Consider the following 17825-nt stretch of genomic DNA (forward strand, 5'->3'; position numbering starts at 1 on the left):
ATCTGATTTGTTTTTATCTCAGTACGAATACTGCTATTTTCTGGAATTCCCCTGAGGTTTGTGGGTATAATGTGTCTAAATGTGATAAAATATTGAGTTGTGTGGAAAAAAACGAGTTCAAACATGAAACTTTGTGTTTATGTGAACAGCTTTATATAACTACATATATAGTTCAACATTCAATCCATGCATTATTTGCAGTGAATAGAAAGAAAACTCAACATGAAGAATCCAACTCAGGTGACAAGTTTCCAACATCTGCAGCTCCTGATCCTGATGCTGATGAAATGTGAGGAACATTTTTGAATTTTGAGTAGAAGAAGTTAATATGTAGAAGTGTAGTAATAGTCTCTAGTCTCCTAAGGTTAAAACAGAATGCAGCCTCTTGTTTTTTTCTGGTAAGAATATTTTTGGTTTATTCTGAGTCCTTCATCCAAACAAAAATATATTTCTAGTGTTTATTGGTGAACTTTCTTCTTCTGCGGAAAATAAATGAATGACTTTGAAAAAACAAACAGTAGAATCGGTTTCACTAACAGTTATCCAACGTCAAAAAATGCAAACATTTTCTGGGAAGAACAAGGAATTTCAATAAGTACAAAATTTCTGACTCAAAAATTTTCAACTATTTTCTAGAAAATTTCTCTCTACACCTGAGGAGGAGTGTGTGGAAGGGGTAGAAATGTATTTCTCCTTTTTTCTATCTACAATGGCCCTAACATGCTGTGATAATCTATGCCTATTTACCATCCTACTGATAAAATCTGATGCTTTATGGAGACAGAGTGGCCAGAAGGATTTCTACCCACTAAAGAACTTGTAGCTTAAACAGCATGTTGTCCAATAATTTTCAGAAATATTTTGATTTTTTTTTTCTTAGGACCTTCATTAGGTTAACTGGTGACTCTAAGTATGGTCTGTGGTCTATGAATTATGTATTATGTGATTGTTTAGACAAAAGCTTTTTTGTTTTTTTGTTTTTCAGTGATTTGTACAGACCTACTATGTTTACGCTTCATGAACAGAGACTGACTTCACCACCAGAGTTCAGCTCCAGCTCTGAAGCTGATCTTGTTACAAAGATTCCAACAACTAATAAAAATCAGAAGGTCAACATCAACCAGCAGAAACTCACCCTCGGTCCTCCAAGACCTGGAACAGGAAGTGAGTTTTTACTCCAGCAAGTTTTCATCCAAGCAGAGTTTTGGTATAAATAAATGTTATGACTATATTTCTGATTCAAAGTGAAACATGGCCTTTGTTTTTACCTCTGCTGGGCTCAAACAGTGGATGAATTATGTTCTCCTGTTCGGGAGGCCAACAAGAAAACTTTGGAAATGCTCACACTGCCACCTGTTGGTGATAGGAAGTATTATGTTTGGACAATATTACAGGTTCTTACGGCTTATTAGGCCGTTGTAGATAGAAAAAAAGAGAGTGGAAAATCAAGAATGTTAGGCTTTTGACAATTTTACTATTTTTCAAAATTCTAACATTTTAAACTTTTGCAAGATTTTTCTGGAACATTTCTGAGATAAGTCTCACATTTTCAGGGGAAATTTATCAGATTCATCTCAAAATTTCTGAGTTTATCTAACAAAATTTTTAACTTTTGGAGCTGAGAAATATTTTTTCTAGGAAAGAAATCTAAGCTTAATCTCAAAATGTCTGATTTTTGTAATTTTTTTATTATTATTATTTTTGCAAATTTTTGACTTTTCAAGCTTTGTTTTTGTTTTTCCTAGAAAATTTCTGAGATAATCCCAAAATGTTTGAGCTTTTTGGCAAAAAATGACCACTCTTTTTTATGTATAATATGCCACTGTAGGCTCTGGCCTTATGACCTCATTTATTTAAAAATACTGATCTGTCCATTTCCTATTTATGATACTGTAGATGAAAAATCACATCAACCCAATCAAACAAAGGATTGGATCAGATCAATCAGAACTGAACCACAGGAGACTTGGTTTGAGGAAATACTTTTGCATATGATTACAATACGGCTGTTGTCGACCAATAGAAAACAGAGTTAGTGCAATAAGTACATGACAGGAGAATAGTTCAAATAAAATTAATGTTTTAAGGATTCCATGTAATGTTTGCAGTGAATGGGGAAAGAAAATCACTCAAACTGTCCTTGTCCTAAAGAGCAGAACATCAACCATTTCAGACCTGCAGCAGGAAATGACTATTTATTTGGTCATATTTTTACCAATGCAACGGTCTTGTTTTCAGATAGAAATCATCCTTATCTCTGCTGCACCAGAAATTACGAAAAACCTATACCCCTGAAGCACATTTCTTCATATTTCACTACTGGTCCTCAGTGCCCCACCCAGGGACTCGTGTAAGTACCGCCGGCTGGGTTCCTGTCCTTCTTATGGATACAAAATTTCCTCTGCTTCATTTCTGACTTCACTGTTAAAACTAAAGTTTATGACTGTATTATTTTTTCTTCTTAGGAAGAAAAACCCCCCAAAATGATGTGCATTTCTTTTCTTTCAGTTTTGTAACCGTAAAGCAGCGCCACGTCTGTGTGGATTCACAGAAACCCTGGGTGCTCAGGTCCATGAAGAATCTGGAGAAAAGGCCACGCTAACAGGGCCAACTGCTGTCCTGGAATACGTCTCCTGTGTAAACCTGCCTGGGTCAGACCGTGATCCAGCCAGAGGAAACCACCGATGAAAAGACAAACTCAGGTCAAGGGTCAGCTGCAGCGACCAGAGCCTTGATCTGAGGGGACGTTGAGGTCGGAGGAGACCAGAACCAGGCAAGACGTCAAACATGTTAGCCAAGCTGATACAAGCCTTCACAAGTTGAAAAACATCATTGCTTATAAGTAATATTGAAGGTTATCATTGAAGCAACTTGATTGAAGTTTTATTTGTTGGAAGAGTTAGATATTTTCTTGTTTAAATTGAATTTGAATGACTTAGCCCATAAGCTGCATGATATCTGTGACATTTTGATTCCAAATGTTTCTAAATTAACATAAGTTCATGTTTCATCGGAGTCAATAAGCAGAGAAACACTGTGTTGATGTGTGGTGGATATGTGGCATTACTGCTGTGTTTTATTCTACCGCATGTTGACACAACATTTTTTATTGGATTTATTTCTGGTTCTGTCAACAGTGTCGCTTTATCCCTATTAAACCGTCCAACTCAACACATTGGTCTGTTCTTTAGATTTTCATTAGACGTGTTTAGCTGTGCATTCAGCTAAGCCTGTGTTCATGAGGACAACGTTTAGTGAAGACACTAATTATTATTATTATGTTGTTGTTGTTTTTTTTCAAATATAATACCCAAATATTCTTCTGAGGAAAAGAAAAGCAAGGGACACTAGAAATCTAAATATTTATTTTGGCTTATTTATTAAAAATAGCCACACAAAGACATTTTAGTTTCACAAAAGTTTTCCAGATGGCAAGATAAAGAAAGAACAAATAGGTTTGTAAGGCGGCAGACAATCAGGAAACATGGATTTGCAAAACAGTTTCTACCAGAAAATATATAAAGAAATCAACTTCATTTTGTCTAATCTCAGACAGTAGTACATTCTGAAGGCTGTACATGTTCAGCAATAGCATTTAAACCTGACAGATACTTAATACTTGAAACTAGATATAATATGCAAAATATATTTTCTTCATTAGAACGTAAATCTGAATTTATGATTTTAGTTCAAACATTTTTGTCATGAAGCTGAAAGAATGCGTCATGAAAAGCTCCTCTGTCCACACTGAGCTAGCGGCTTCCGGTCAGTATGACGTCACAGGAAGAGGCTGTCTCTTTTAACCAAAGTGACGTCACACAGACAGAAATACGACTTCTGCTTAAGAGTTTTTTTTTAATTAAACAGTAAATTAATGAGTTAAATGTTTCACTCTGAGCAGCGGTTCAGTTTCTGTCTCGACGCTTTGTTGTGGCTACATTCACTCCGATGGCACTCTTCTTCTCTTCTCTTCTTCTTTTCTCTTCTCTTCTTCTCTTCCGCCTGGTGTCGCTGTCTGCCGGGTGGTTACGGTCAGTCGAGTCAAGAATCTGTAAATGGCATCAAGAAAATGACATTTAAACATTATTCATTGTTGTTGCTTAAAAAACATTAAAATCTCAAAGGGAAAACATGCAGGAGGATTTTGAGATTAGACCTGAAGCTGATGTTCATCTTTGTCTCCATGTTGAGCTGAGTGACAGCATGACAGAAAGACAGAAACAAATAATAATGTCACAAATCGCATCTAATGTAAAAAGACTGCTCTGATCTGATTTTTGCATATGACCTTAAAAGAAACATTTATGTCCTGTAAAAATGCATTTTATTATTCTACATTCTGATCCTGTCAGGATTACCTCTTTGAAGTTTCTTCATCTGAATGAACAGAAAAGTGATGATGATGAGAAGCAAACCACTCTCAGCTCCAGGAAAGATCAGCTTCATGTTGTTTGGCTTTTCTGCAACAAACATGAAATCAGCCTTAAAATTAGATACAATCTGGAAAATCAATTAATTTTATCATTTGTTTTGTCTTTGTTAAATTTATTTAAAAACAAAACAACAAACAAGCAAAAACAAAAAGACAAAAAATATCAGTATGGAATGAAATCACTGTAATTAACTAAAACTAAAAAGAAACCAAAACAACAGACTGACATAAAGTGAAGTGTTCTCACCGATTACATGTAAATGTTGCACAGTGAACTTCAGCTTTCCACCCTGGTAACATCCACAAATATATATTCCAGTGTCTGAGATATTTACACGTTTAATTTTGAGTAAAACATTGGAGAAGTTCACAGTAATTTCAAATGATTTTCTATCAAATCCTCCACAGTAATCAATGATTCTACGAACTCCATTAATCACAGAGATACAACTGGTGTTGGTTTGATTAATCACTCTCAACCAGAACGTCACTGAACCATCAGAGAACATGTTGGCGCTCTGCAGTGTGACATCTTCACCCTGATGAACTGTCAGGATCTCAGACCCAGAAACTGAACCAGACGTCCAACCTGAAACAAAGAGGAAACAAGTTATTCAGTCTGAATTAGAGCAGAAACTATTTCCCTAAATAAAGTCCAGAATAATGCATTCTGCTGAAGCTGCAGACATTATGATGCATTTATAGTCATTAAGCAGTCAGTGCTTACAGAAGCTGTAAAGCACAGCTGCTATCAGGACAGAGTTCTTCATTTCCTGTTGACTGCAGCAAAGAACCGAGAGCCAATGAGGCTGCTGCAGAGAGAGAAGGAATAAAAAGTGTCAAAGTTTTTTTTTCTAAGGTTTCTGCTTATGTTACTGGACCTGCCCCCATCAGACAAGGCAGGAAGAGACGTTTGTGTGTTTGACACCATTTATGGGCAATATATATCAAAGTGCTTCACAGGAACACAAATGAACAGAGATAAAACACATTAATGACTTGAAATACGTCTCTTAAGGAGGAGTGGTTTTAATACACTAGTCAAAGTGTTTGTCTTGCAACTGGAAAGTTGTGGGTTTTGATTACAATTGTCAACTTGATTTTTTAAAATATTTGACTATTAATGTTTACATTGTTTTTCAGCCTCATGTTGCATTGATGAGTGTAACACAAATAACCTTCTAAAGTGACTAAATTATCTCGCCAAGGGATAATAAGGTATATTTATATTCTTTCCTATAATATTGGCCACATCAGTGTCTCGCTGAAATGACTTCAGTACATTTTAGAAAAAAAGAGCTTATTTTTAGCACATTATTCACACAAAAAGTGATATTTGTTGAGCAGTAGAAGAAGATCTACAAGTGTATTTTTTTTTCCTGAGTCATAGGTTAGGAATGTACTGCACTCTGGCCTATTTCTCTGAGATAGGCCAGAGAAATATTTAGCTAGTTAGGAATATCTAAGTATCCTGATTGGCTGTAAGAAAAGAAAATCACAAATCTTGTTATGAGCTTCCTTTATTTACTATAATTTTTTTTAAAATGCATTGCCAACACCAGCATCCTTATATTTTAATATACAGGTTGTTTTTTTTGCATACAGTTTCATTGCAGAGCCAAAGACTTTTTGTAAAAATGTCTCATGAACCACCAAACTTTAGTTACAGTTTAACACTAACTCTGTTTACTTCTGTTTTTGCTCTCTGTGTTTACACTTCTCTAACTCTGAGATCATCATTGAGATGCTGAGCAGCTCAAGACATGAAGAGAAAATTATTTTCATCAAGATGAACTTCCTCTGTTCAAACATTCACACTGATCAGTGTGAACAGTTATTTATACACAAAACTGATAAAGATCATGATTGTTTGCAAGCAACAAGTCAGACTTTATTTTCCACTGTGGTTGAATCTTTAGCAGCAGAGTTTAGTTCAAAGCAACAAAACACATCATCACTGATCTGTAATTAACTCCCTTACTGAAACTAGATGTTTCTACTTTATCTTTAATAATTAGGTCAACAGTTTTACTGGATTTATTTTAGAAGAAAGGCTCTGAGTACAAATTAAAAGAAAGTCATATTTTTATGAAGCTAACAGTTCTCAGAATCCAAATCATTTCCTCAGATCACAGAGTTTCTGTTTCTGTCAAATCAGGCAATGACTTAACTGACCTTGACTTCCTTCAGCTGCTTTCTAACTCAAGTTGGAGATTTAAGACAAAGATCCAACTGAAATAAAAAATGTGGTTTTGTCTCTTCCACTATTTTAATTCATTCATTAAACATTCAAAGCATCAGAATCTCTTGGAGCTGCAGTTCCACTTCCTCCTAAACTCAAAACAGAGAGAACAGAACTTCAGTTCTGGTTCACTGTTGACCCGGGATTCTGTAAATGACACCAGAACACTGATTAAAAAAAAACACATTGTGTTTGTAAGTTAAAAGGAAAAGAAGAAACTTGAAGCTAAACCCAACTTAGAAAAAAATAACTGAAGTATATTCACCTCAGTCAGGTGTGGATGTGTCCAAATCATCACCTGGGAAACAGAGACAGAAAACGATGATGATGATGATGATGATGATGATGTTGATGATGATGATGATGATGATGATGATGATGATGATGATGATGATAAGAAGGATCTTTATGAGAGTTCAGAGGTTTTATTAAACACATTCTGATCAAACTGAATGATAAATTGTCTCATTGGTTATTGTGATAAATGATATTGTTATCAATTGATAATAGCAAATAAATCCAAGCTACTCAAATAAACAAACAAACTTAAATTTTATGAAGAACTTAATGCAAAAACTGGAAGATATTTTAAGTATCCAAAATGAAACACATCAACTAAAAACAACAAATAAAATGAAAACAAAAACCCCACTTACAATCATAGCCATAAATAAAATGGATTATGAGGTCTCTGAGGACAAGTGCCCATAAAAATATTATTCATAAGAATGAAAATCCATTTTAATTGACTATTAAATTAATTAGCTAATTAATTGATTGATTTATTGTTTCTGATGACAGAAACATTTCTGGTGATCACTTTTAGAGCTCATTGTTTTATTTAAACAACATTTAGACATAAACAAGGAATTATCACTGAGAATAATTACGAAACACTATAAAAAGTCAGAATAAATTCTAGATGATTCTTGTTGTGCCTGAAATCTGATATGTGAAATATGTTTGATTTATAAATCTAGTTAAATATTCTTCCTGGAAGAGATTTAATCAAACCAGAGCCTTGTTGAACTTGAACTTTGAAATTATAAATTAATAAGAGAATCTCTGGGAATAAATGTACATAACAAACATCAATGATGTAAGAAACAATCAAAATAATATCAGTTATTTCATAAATTACCTTTCAGGAGTCAAATAACTTTAACAAGCAGAACAATGATGATGGTAACAAGCAAAACATTCAGAACTCTGAGAGTCAAAGTGATTAACTTTGTGTTATCAGGAGGACCTTCTGCAGCAAAACAAACAACAAAAACCATTAATTAGGTTTAATCATGGCTTTCAGGAATTTACAGGAATGGTGGTTTGAAAATCATCCTTACTTTGAACTTCTGTGTCATCATAAAATGTCTTTGTCCCTTTAAATAAAATTCAGGAAAAGGATTTGTAAGAGAAATAAAATTAATAAAAATGCAGCAGTTTCTCCTTGGAGAATTTAAGAACATTTTGAAGTTTCCTCTCACCGTTCACATGTAACTGAGTCACAGTGAAAAGTCGATGTTGTTTGGTAGCAAATCCACAGAAATACAGTCCAGAGTCAGAAACGTTCAGCTGATTTATTCTGAGAACTGATGTGGACGAGTTGGACCAAATGTTAAATGATCCACTTTTAAATTCATCACAGTATCTGGTTGATCCTGACAAACTGACAGAGATACAACTGATCCTGGTTCTGTTGACTAATCTGAACCAGAACAACGGAGGACCAGAATGTTTGTTACAGAGCAGATTGACGTTTTCACCTGGCAGAACAGACACTGTCTGAGAAACAACAGAGATCCAGCCTGAAACATTAGAAACCAGAGATTTATGACAAAAAAAACACCATTTCTTGAGCAATACTTACAAATTATGCTAAATGTTAAAGTTATTAATGCATTTGAAGAGATTAAATAATAAAACTTACAGCAGCTGAAGAGAACAGCTCCTATAAAGACAAAGTTCTTCATGTTGAGTTGACTGAAGTGACGAGACGTCAGGAAGCTGTTAGCAGAAGTAAAATCATAATATAAAAAGATTCTGATGCTGACTGGACGGCCCACTGTGAAGCTTTCTGAAAAATAACCACAAAAGTCTAATTGTGGTTAACTTCATTTGGGTCGATGACAGGGGAGGGGCATCATATCAGGGGGAGGGGCATCATGAGAGGGGCAAGGGTAAGTACTGCAGGAAGTACTTTCTGAACAATAGACCCAGTGATCAGTTGTTTCCTGGGCATCATTTTGTTTCTGTATATAGTGTGTTTTAGTTTAGTTGTTATTGTGTCTTATTGGCGTCTGGCGCCTCCTAGAGGCCAGCTGCTGAGTCACACAGTGATAGAGTAAATCTGCCTCAGAAACAGAATGAATTCAGTTTAACAGCAGCCTCTGCTGAACCCTCTCAGGTAGGAGAATCTGAGTCAGAAAGGCTGTGGTGAATCCCATACAACTAGTCATTCATCTCTACAGATACATGGTAAAAAAACTGCAGACGGACAACGGGGCTGAGTACACAGCCTTGTGGACAACCAATCCTAAGTTGAGGAGAAATGAGGGGACCAAGTTTCACAGTTGGTGTTTAGTTTCTAAGTAAATCCTTTACCCAGCTAATATAAAGCCTCTATTGGTCACTTTACAAAGTAAAATGTTAAAAACGATCACAGTGAATGATGAATTGCAGTCAGTGAGTAGTAAGTCTAACTGAGCCACAAATTAGAGTAAAACCACCTGAATGGACTCTGAGTGGACGGACTGTCTGTAGAAGTAATTATAGAAAATAAAACAGGTGTAACTTTGCAGAGATGAAATCTTCATTCTCCTGTTCTGCCCAGGTTGGTTTTGTTTGTCATGTTGATCGTTTTAAAGGTTAATCTGTGAAGTTTGATCTTTGTAACCACATTTTAAATTCTGTGGAGGGGTTTGTTGGTTTTGTGGTTGCACAATAGGTAACCCAAACATGCTCAGATATCACAAGCAAAAACCAGAGGTAAAGTATTGGCTCAGTTTACAGTAGAGTCTTTTTCCTTTCAGTGTTTTAGTTTGGACAGACGCTACAAAAAAACATGCAGAAGGTTTTTCAGCTCCGTGTGGCTCTGATGGTCGTTCTGTGGATCTCCTTAGTTTTGCCACCGTGTCATTCTCAAGGTAAGATCAATTCATAAAGATTATTTTTAAATATTAGTGTTGTTAAAAAGGAGAGATCAGATCATGTTCTGGTTTCCTTCTTTTCCAATTTGCTTCATTGTTGACAACGTGTTAAAAATAAAGTCCTTTTATTTGTTGTTCTGGGTGGATCATTAATTTGTTTCAGCAGCAACTTGTTGCTGAAACAAAGACTAGAGCAAATGCATGGAAAGAGTTCCACCTTAAATCATACAAGTTTGGTGTTTTGGTAAAGCTCTAAATTGGCCAAATTATTTGTAATAAACAAATTACACTAGAACATTTTAAATAATTTAAATCATAAATCAACACTAGATTCTACTTTCAACAACAGCTGCAAATTCCAAATGATTCATTCAATGTTTTGTAGTGAATGAAAAAACTACTGATGCTGTTTTTGTCCTAGAAAACAGAAAACTGACATCACTTTGCCCATTAAAAGGAAACAGTCAGCTTCAACCATTTGACATCTGCAGCAGAAATTAGTTTCTATTCACTCAGACTTTCACCAGCCCAATGGTCTTGTTTTCAGATGGAAGAGTTCCCACTGACTGCTGCTTTCAATTCTTCAGAAACCGGGTGAACAGAGATCTCATCTCTTCATATTACAGGACTGATCATCGCTGCGTCTTAAGAGGAGTTGTGTAAGTACTGATAACTGGCTTTCTGTTCATAGGAGGTTACATGATAAAGTCTGGAATTATATTTTATTTTCTTTTTTTAGAAAAAAAAACAGCAACCAAATGATGTGCATTTCTTTTCTTTTAGCTTAATAACACGCAGGGGACGCAACATCTGTGTGGATGAAAAGGAACCATGGGTGCAGAATATTGTTGAGCATCTGGAGAAAATGTCCTTCTAAAGGATCTGCCATCTGTTCTGCTTCATCAGATCATGTGAACAATAAATCACATGTGGAAAAATGATCAGGATTTTGGTGTCAGAGCTCTTACAGTTCAAATAATCAAAGATTTTGATTTAAAGTTAAAATCATTGTTTGGTTTTCTATCATTTCTTTTTAAAGCTTTGTACAACAACTAGTTGTTGTTTGCACTAAACTCTACTGGTTTAATATGTAAACCATTAGTGTGCTTTGGCTCAGACTGAAGAAAATCTCCTGAGCCTTTGATCAGATTGTTTTTCTACTAAATAACATCAAACATTTATTTTATAGTTAAATGAAAGGAAGTTTACTTTTGCAATATTTCTGCACATTACAGTTCCATTCAACCTTAAGCCAAGAGGGAAGCAGTGACATAAATGTCAAAGAAACAAACATGCTGAAGTCTTTATTTCAAACAAGTAAAATGTCAGATAAAAAAAAAGATAAACAAATAGAACTCCCAAATGCAGTTCAAAAAGGAGCAGGAAAAAGACAAAGCTAACATCTAATGTTTACTCATGTCATGATTTCTACACTTTCTAAATATCTCAAGGCAATTAATTTATTATGATGTCTGATTTTTACTATCTAAAGTCTCCTGTAAGACAATCCGTACAGCTACAATCAGCAAAACAAACTGTTCTGTATAAATCCGTTATACACACACAACACGCTTTGTGTGTTTACATCTAGTTGTTTGTATCTGGTTATATGAGCTAATAAGCTTTTTTTAATCCTTCACAGTTAAAAGTTGCATTAAAAGATAATTCAGTCTAAAATGAGTCAAAATTCTCCTCACATCCCAAGTTTCCATACAATTCCGTTTCAATTATGAGCAAAAAGTTTAATCACAACTTATTTAGTAAACCTGTATCAAACACATGGTTATGTAATCTGCATCCTTAACCCTAAAGTATTAATTTCTTTGTAGGTGAGCAAATTGCAGTATCCACAGAAAATCAAGTAAATCAAATAAAGATTTTATCCTCTGATGGCATCTACACAAGCCATCCAATTTTAGACATTCTTAACGGGTCTGTGTGTGTGCACCAAATCAGGTCCAAATAACTGAAAATCTAAAGGCTTAAAATATTCTTATCATCATCTTTGCAAAGGATGCAGAACAAACAATTTCTAAAGAGTATGAATAATGCTTTGAACAATGAAAAACACCCAACAAGTGAGAATAAGCCTCAAGAGATTTTTTTGGAAAATGAGTAGTCAACAAATGAGTAGGTTTTCTCAGATTTATAGCAGGTTTATAGTAGGATCAGGTTGTTCTGGTTGTCATGAAGCCTTGACGCAAATTCAAACTGGAAGACTCTTCAACCTCACCTGCATCATCCAATCACCGCATCATGTTCACCGCCAACAACCTCAGCACCAGACCATGACCTGCCTCGTCCAATCACCAATCAAGCTCCCGCTTATAAGGATCCTCATCCATGACATCATTAGCTTTCAAGCTGTGCTCAACCCACCTCCACCCCTTCTCCACCTGCATTCTCCCAGCTCTCCAGGCTGCCATCCTTTATCCGACCTCCACCACCAGTGTACAGGCCCTGGGGGGAACATATCTCTAATCTGCATTGGGGATGCTCATCCGAGCTTATTGCAATTCACAGCTCAAGTCTTCTGCCGGGGCACCAGCGCCAAATAACTTTAATTTATTCATGTCAATAAACCTTTTTAATTGCTGTTTTTCAGTCAATTAAGACTGGCAGATGAAGTGACACATCCATTTTGTCATTCTTTTAAATCTGTTCATTAAGTTTGTATGAAAGAGTGAGTTTCAGCAATGGTTATTTTCCCATACAATGAAATTATATGACTAATTATATCTCTAATAAATTATCAAGATTTGTTTTGCAATTGTCTTTGTTTTCTTTATTTGTGGCAAAATGACATGGCAAGTTAGGGTTATGGTTATTGAACTAGCAGTTTGTGTAAGTTCAGTTTAGTGAAAATTGTAGTCATTATAGGAGTAAATCAGTTGTTTTCACTCTCATTTATGTAGAACAGTAACTATAACAACTAACACTTCAAACTGAGTTAAAAAGGCAACGATGAAATGTTAGCTTTAAGAGAAGATGTAAAAACACGAACACTCTGTGTCTAATATTTAGTGATAATCCATTCCACACGCTGCAGCTTGCTGCTGCTGATTGCACATGCCTATTATTAGCCTCCTCCTCCTGCCTACATTGTGACTGAAGCTCTGACTTGTTCCAGGAAACAGTCAGAAGACTTGTTTGCTGTGTTCAAACAAGTCTTCTGCTGAGATCTGTCTTGCCTGCAAAGCAGTAAGTTTACTTAGTTTTGTATGTAAATGTAATTTCAGCTATAATAACTGTTTACTTCTGTTCTCAAGTGCTTGGAGAACATGTTCACCTCTTATTTAGGACAAAGTTTTAGCTTGACTCCTAATTTGCACTGCATCCAACTCCGCTCCACTGCTCACTACACAGGTGGTCGGCAGCCTTTCTGGAGCACCCTAATTTCCACTGCTTGCGTCCCTTTTCTGCGTCGCTGCACTGCGAACTGCAGACAAGCTCCAAGACATACGCACAGGAAATGAGAGATCGAAGTTAGTGATTTATGAAAAGGATGCTTGGTGTCATGTAGAATATCATTGTTCTTAAATTGTTTTGCCCCCAATCACTCTCGTACTTTGCCTGCCTTGATTTGCGCTTTTGTTCTGACAAGAGCAGAAACTTGAATAGGTTTCAGCATTAAATTCACATGATTTGTGTGTATGCATAGTTATTGGTGATATATCCTGACATCATAATGTTTAGATGGGGCACATCATCCCCAGAATAAGGAACATGGAAGAAGTGGTTCATTATGAAAGGCAGGTAAATAAGCACTTAGATTTAATTGCTGAGACATGACTATACATTGATCCTTGCAGATGTATGTCTCTAAAAGTTGTCTCCTTGGGAGCTTTGCTGAATCACTCTTCTTGATTTTAAGGCTTATATCGTTTTAGAGGAAGTGACGCACAAGGGCCGGGAGTTAAAGTCAACTATTCCTATTTTCTCTGTTTATTTAAGGTGCTGGTCTCACTTAGTTTGCCATTTTTGTGTAAGTTGACCTGCTACTGTCTCATTTTGGTTTCTTATGTGTAAATACAGTAGTAGCCTAAGACCCCAGGTCTACAGTACGGTTTGTGTCCTGAAGGGGGCGTCAGTGAGACCACAAAATGAAGATTATCAACTGAAGTTTTCACACCAACCTTGGAAAACTCAACAGGGAATTTGATATACAGGTCAAAAATATTGAGAAAATATCTAGTTAGCCAAACTTGTGCACCTCATTTTTCTTTTTACATGTGGTTGTTTTTTCATAAATTACTGTGGACTTGTTTCCCATTATAAATTGGTTTTGTTATTTCATGCCTTTTAAGGATTTTATTTATTTATTTATTTTTTGGAAAAGAAACCTTTAAAAAGCCCAGGGTTTAACCTTGTCTTCTGGACTCTCTTAACCTGCTTATTTGAAACCAAATATAGATTTGCTAAAACTTAGTTCCGTCTCCAGTCTCTGTAAACTCTGTTCTGCAGCACCTGAAGACAGAGTTTCAGAAAGAGCAGGTGCTTCTTAAAGAGACAGAGGCCCACTTTCAAGGTGTTACGTTAGTCCATTTTTTTCAAGTCATGTTTGATATATAGAGCTTTTTTGTAGCAACTGTAGGTAACATAGTTACTTGATTGTGCTATAAAGTGGCACTATGTGCCTGGAAAACACCTCACCTTGACTTTTAACCCAGAATAAGATGTTTATTTTTAGCATTATGGTTTCTGCCTGTTTTTTTTTTTTGTTTTTTTTTCTTTTTATTATAATTTTACACTCAAGCTTTTATTTGTAGGTTACTCATGTTTTATGCTCATCACTTTTTGATTGCTGTTGTTTGAAAGTGCTTTACCAGTAAACATGGCTTGGCTGTAAAAAGTGGGCTGTTTCTTTTGTGGTTAAAATCTAAAAATGCCCACAGATGCACACACACACACACACACACACACACACACACACACACACACACACACACAATGTGAGCATAGCATTGTAGGTCAATTTCCTGTCACATGCATGCTGCTCAGGTCGCCATCAACAGCAGCAGCAGGATGTTACAAACCATCAGCAGACAGAAACATGATTCGGAGGGTTTGGGTCAGTTTGGCTCTGGTGAACCTGCTGTGGATCCTCTTCTTTTCAACACCAGATTCTTTTTTGGGTAAGAACAAATGAAGGGGCAAAACTTTGATTGACTCCACCTCTGTGTTATGTTCTATGTCCTGTGATGTTCGGCCTTTGTTTCTGTTTTGTTTTGTTTTGTAACTGCCATGGCCTTAAAATTGCAGCCTTTAAAGCGTTGTGTGTGACGTTGTGGCTTTTAAAAAAATAAATGCTTATGCAGTGTTTGTCCAGAAAAGAAGCAGCAGCTCTGAGAAGGAGGAGTTTTGTATTAAACCTCAATTCGATTGTAACTGGACAACAACAGAAAGGGAAGTCATCACCACCAGCACGATTCTGCAAGGTAAGCTTTAGTTTTGCTGGCATCAAGTTTCAGTTTTGGACAATAGATTAACATCTTATTTTATTATAAACTCTGATTTGTAGAAAATGTGGTAATGTCATTATTGAAAAGAGAAGGAAAGTTCCCTCAAATCTAATGGCACTCCTTCAAAAGACATGCTCTCCAATCAACTGGAGCTTGGGGCAGGAGAGGGTGGCGCCTTGGTGATTTCCAGGGTCACATCATGACTATGGGACATTGAATGACATCACTGGTAGTGGAAAAGCTGGCTTTGTATGGAAGGCCTCATGTACAAAGACGTGCATGGATTTCTTGCTTTAACATTAGCTGCATTTCCATCACAAATATGTGTGCAAAACGTTGTCAATATTCTGCTAATACACACACACACACACACACACACACACACACACACACACACACACACACACACACACACACACACACACACACACACAAATATCCCCACAGTTAAATAATGTTTTATTTTTGCACCATACTCACATATGCATATCTATACATCCTCTGCAGCAGGTGGGAAGAGTGAAGAATTTAACTCCATGGACAAGTATCTCACAAGTGCTGCACCTCAAATGTGAGTGGTTTCTTCCATCCATCCATTTTCTTACACCCTTGTCCCTAATGGGGTTGGGAGGGGTGCTGGTGCCTATCTCCAGCGAACAGGGGGGACCCCCATAAAATAGTTTTTTTTTTCTTCATAGAAATATAAAAAATTTGGGCTCTGCCAATTACAAAATTAATTGTATCTTTTTTTTTAAATTGCTTTTAGAAGTAAAAATTAAATGTCACTATTCCCAGACCAAAAAACACACATCCATATTTGCACTGAACACCCCCATGGATCTGAATGAAATGGTTTGTTCCTGCTTAGCGCACTTGACGGTGACTGTGGGGAGCAGTAGAGCAAGACAAGAATAAGTGTGGCAGTTACTATGCTGCCAAGAGAAAAATGGTCATGTTTTTTAAGAGAGAGAGAGAAAAAAGACAAGTATCAATATGTAGCCCAGTTTTTCTCTAAGAGAGGTGGGTAAACTGTGAGATTAACAACCATTTAGCATAGTTAGCTTAGCTACAGACTACTGTTTGCTTCCATTTCACCAGCATTTAATGAACAAAAGGAAAAATATTGCCAACATATCCTTATATTTAACTTGTACTTGTCAACACCGACTTTCCTTTGCTGCCCTTCCACAAAATATCTCAACCATTCCCTTACTGCATAATTCTGCTTGATTCTCATCTCCTTTCTATGCTCTGGCTAAGATTTCTCCCATTAAACTCAATTTCTCCAGCTGAATTTCAACCAGGCCAATCAGCGAACAGAAGGAGGAGTTGTGAACAATTGTTGTTAATTTTTGTCCATAGCTTTAACAATGGCAGTGGAGGAAGTGAGCGAAGACATTCAGTCCGTGTTGACCATGTCTCAAAATACTGAGCAATTAAAGCTGGAGCAAGAGGTAGATGTAATTGCTCTACTCCCCATGAGTTGTTTACAGTGTTAAGCTTCATCAAACTAACCTCATGCGTCATATATATTGCCCAAACGTTAGACACTGGGTAAAATTTGAAACCTCAGCAGAGTTCATGCCTCCAGCTGGCAGTTGGTTCTCAATAACCGAGTTCCAGACTAGAGATGCACCAATCCGATATTAATATCTGTATCGGTCCCAGTACTGAAAATTATTCAAGATCGGGTAATGGTGACAATGTGCCCTATCTATAAAGGAGGTTCTATTCAGTCTAATTCTATTTTTTGTGCTCTGAGCAATGTCGTGCTTTATTATTTATATGACATCATAATTCGAATTCCTAATTTGCACTTTCTGAACTATTTTTTCATAGTTTGTTGCAGTTTGTTACGTTTTTGACCAAAATAGTCAACCTGTTGTTTTTGACAGTTTCAGTTTCTTTATTGTTTATTTGTTCATTGGTTGTTTTTCTCCTAACTGCACTGACTCAACAAATTAAAGTTGTTTTTACATGTTTGACCAAGCTTGTGAAGCTATTGGTGCATTTACATGTGCTGTGCTGGTGAAGAGTCTTCAGATACATCTGTAAATCAGTACACTTATGTGACAGCTTCGTGTACCCGTTCCGTCATACACACTTGGAGGCCTGTTGGTTGGATTTCATGCCGTTTAAATCAATGCAATGACCACCTATTTCCACCTGGACATGGGTGTCCTCCACCCTTTCAAACCATACAGCCAGAGAGACATTTACAAGGGAGCAGCAGTAGAGGCAGATGAGATTGATTTACCAGTTCATTACAATAATTTATGGTGTCATCCAAGATTTGTGATTGTGGGATATTTTCACTTAGCATGTGCTAACCACTTAATACATGTGTTACGGAGTAAAGCTTCTTCTCAAACAAGACGGAGGCTCGTATTTCTTTTACTGAACCTTTCTGTTCAGTATTTATTGAAGAGAGAAAGAGCGGCGTCAGCTGATAACAGGCAACAGCTGTTCGTAACCAATAGCAATCAAAAATCAACAAGCAAGACAGCGACAAAACAGTAACAGATCCTTAAGCATTCTTCAAA

The 17825-nt window shown here is 36.4% G+C and overlaps 2 protein-coding genes and 1 long non-coding RNA gene across 3 annotated transcripts; 1 reads left to right on the forward strand and 2 right to left on the reverse strand.

The window, feature by feature from the left end:
- Positions 1 to 3356: 3356 nt before the first annotated feature.
- On the reverse strand, positions 3357 to 5770 carry LOC103140637 (uncharacterized). The gene is made up of 5 exons (XM_007555883.2): positions 5160 to 5770; positions 4680 to 5021; positions 4359 to 4460; positions 4157 to 4191; positions 3357 to 4049 (listed from the first exon to the last, which is right to left on the reverse strand). The coding sequence occupies exons 1-5, from the start codon at positions 5200 to 5202 to the stop codon at positions 3906 to 3908; spliced, it is 666 nt and encodes a 221-aa protein (XP_007555945.1). The 5' UTR covers positions 5203 to 5770; the 3' UTR covers positions 3357 to 3905.
- Positions 5771 to 5936: 166 nt separating this feature from the next.
- LOC107836666 (uncharacterized) lies at positions 5937 to 7175 on the reverse strand. Its single transcript, XR_001662610.1, has 2 exons — positions 6940 to 7175; positions 5937 to 6821 (listed from the first exon to the last, which is right to left on the reverse strand). It is a non-coding gene; the product is annotated as an uncharacterized LOC107836666 (long non-coding RNA).
- A 2446-nt stretch (positions 7176 to 9621) lies between these two features.
- LOC107836664 (C-C motif chemokine 3-like) lies at positions 9622 to 12129 on the forward strand. The gene is made up of 3 exons (XM_016673297.1): positions 9622 to 9817; positions 10368 to 10479; positions 10604 to 12129. Exons 1-3 carry the CDS (start codon positions 9736 to 9738, stop codon positions 10695 to 10697), a joined length of 288 nt encoding a protein of 95 aa, XP_016528783.1. The 5' UTR covers positions 9622 to 9735; the 3' UTR covers positions 10698 to 12129.
- The last annotated feature ends 5696 nt before the right edge of the window (positions 12130 to 17825 follow it).

This window comes from Poecilia formosa, unplaced genomic scaffold (genome assembly GCF_000485575.1).
Source record: "Poecilia formosa unplaced genomic scaffold, Poecilia_formosa-5.1.2 Scaffold73, whole genome shotgun sequence".
NCBI classification, from domain to species: Eukaryota; Metazoa; Chordata; class Actinopteri; order Cyprinodontiformes; family Poeciliidae; genus Poecilia; species Poecilia formosa.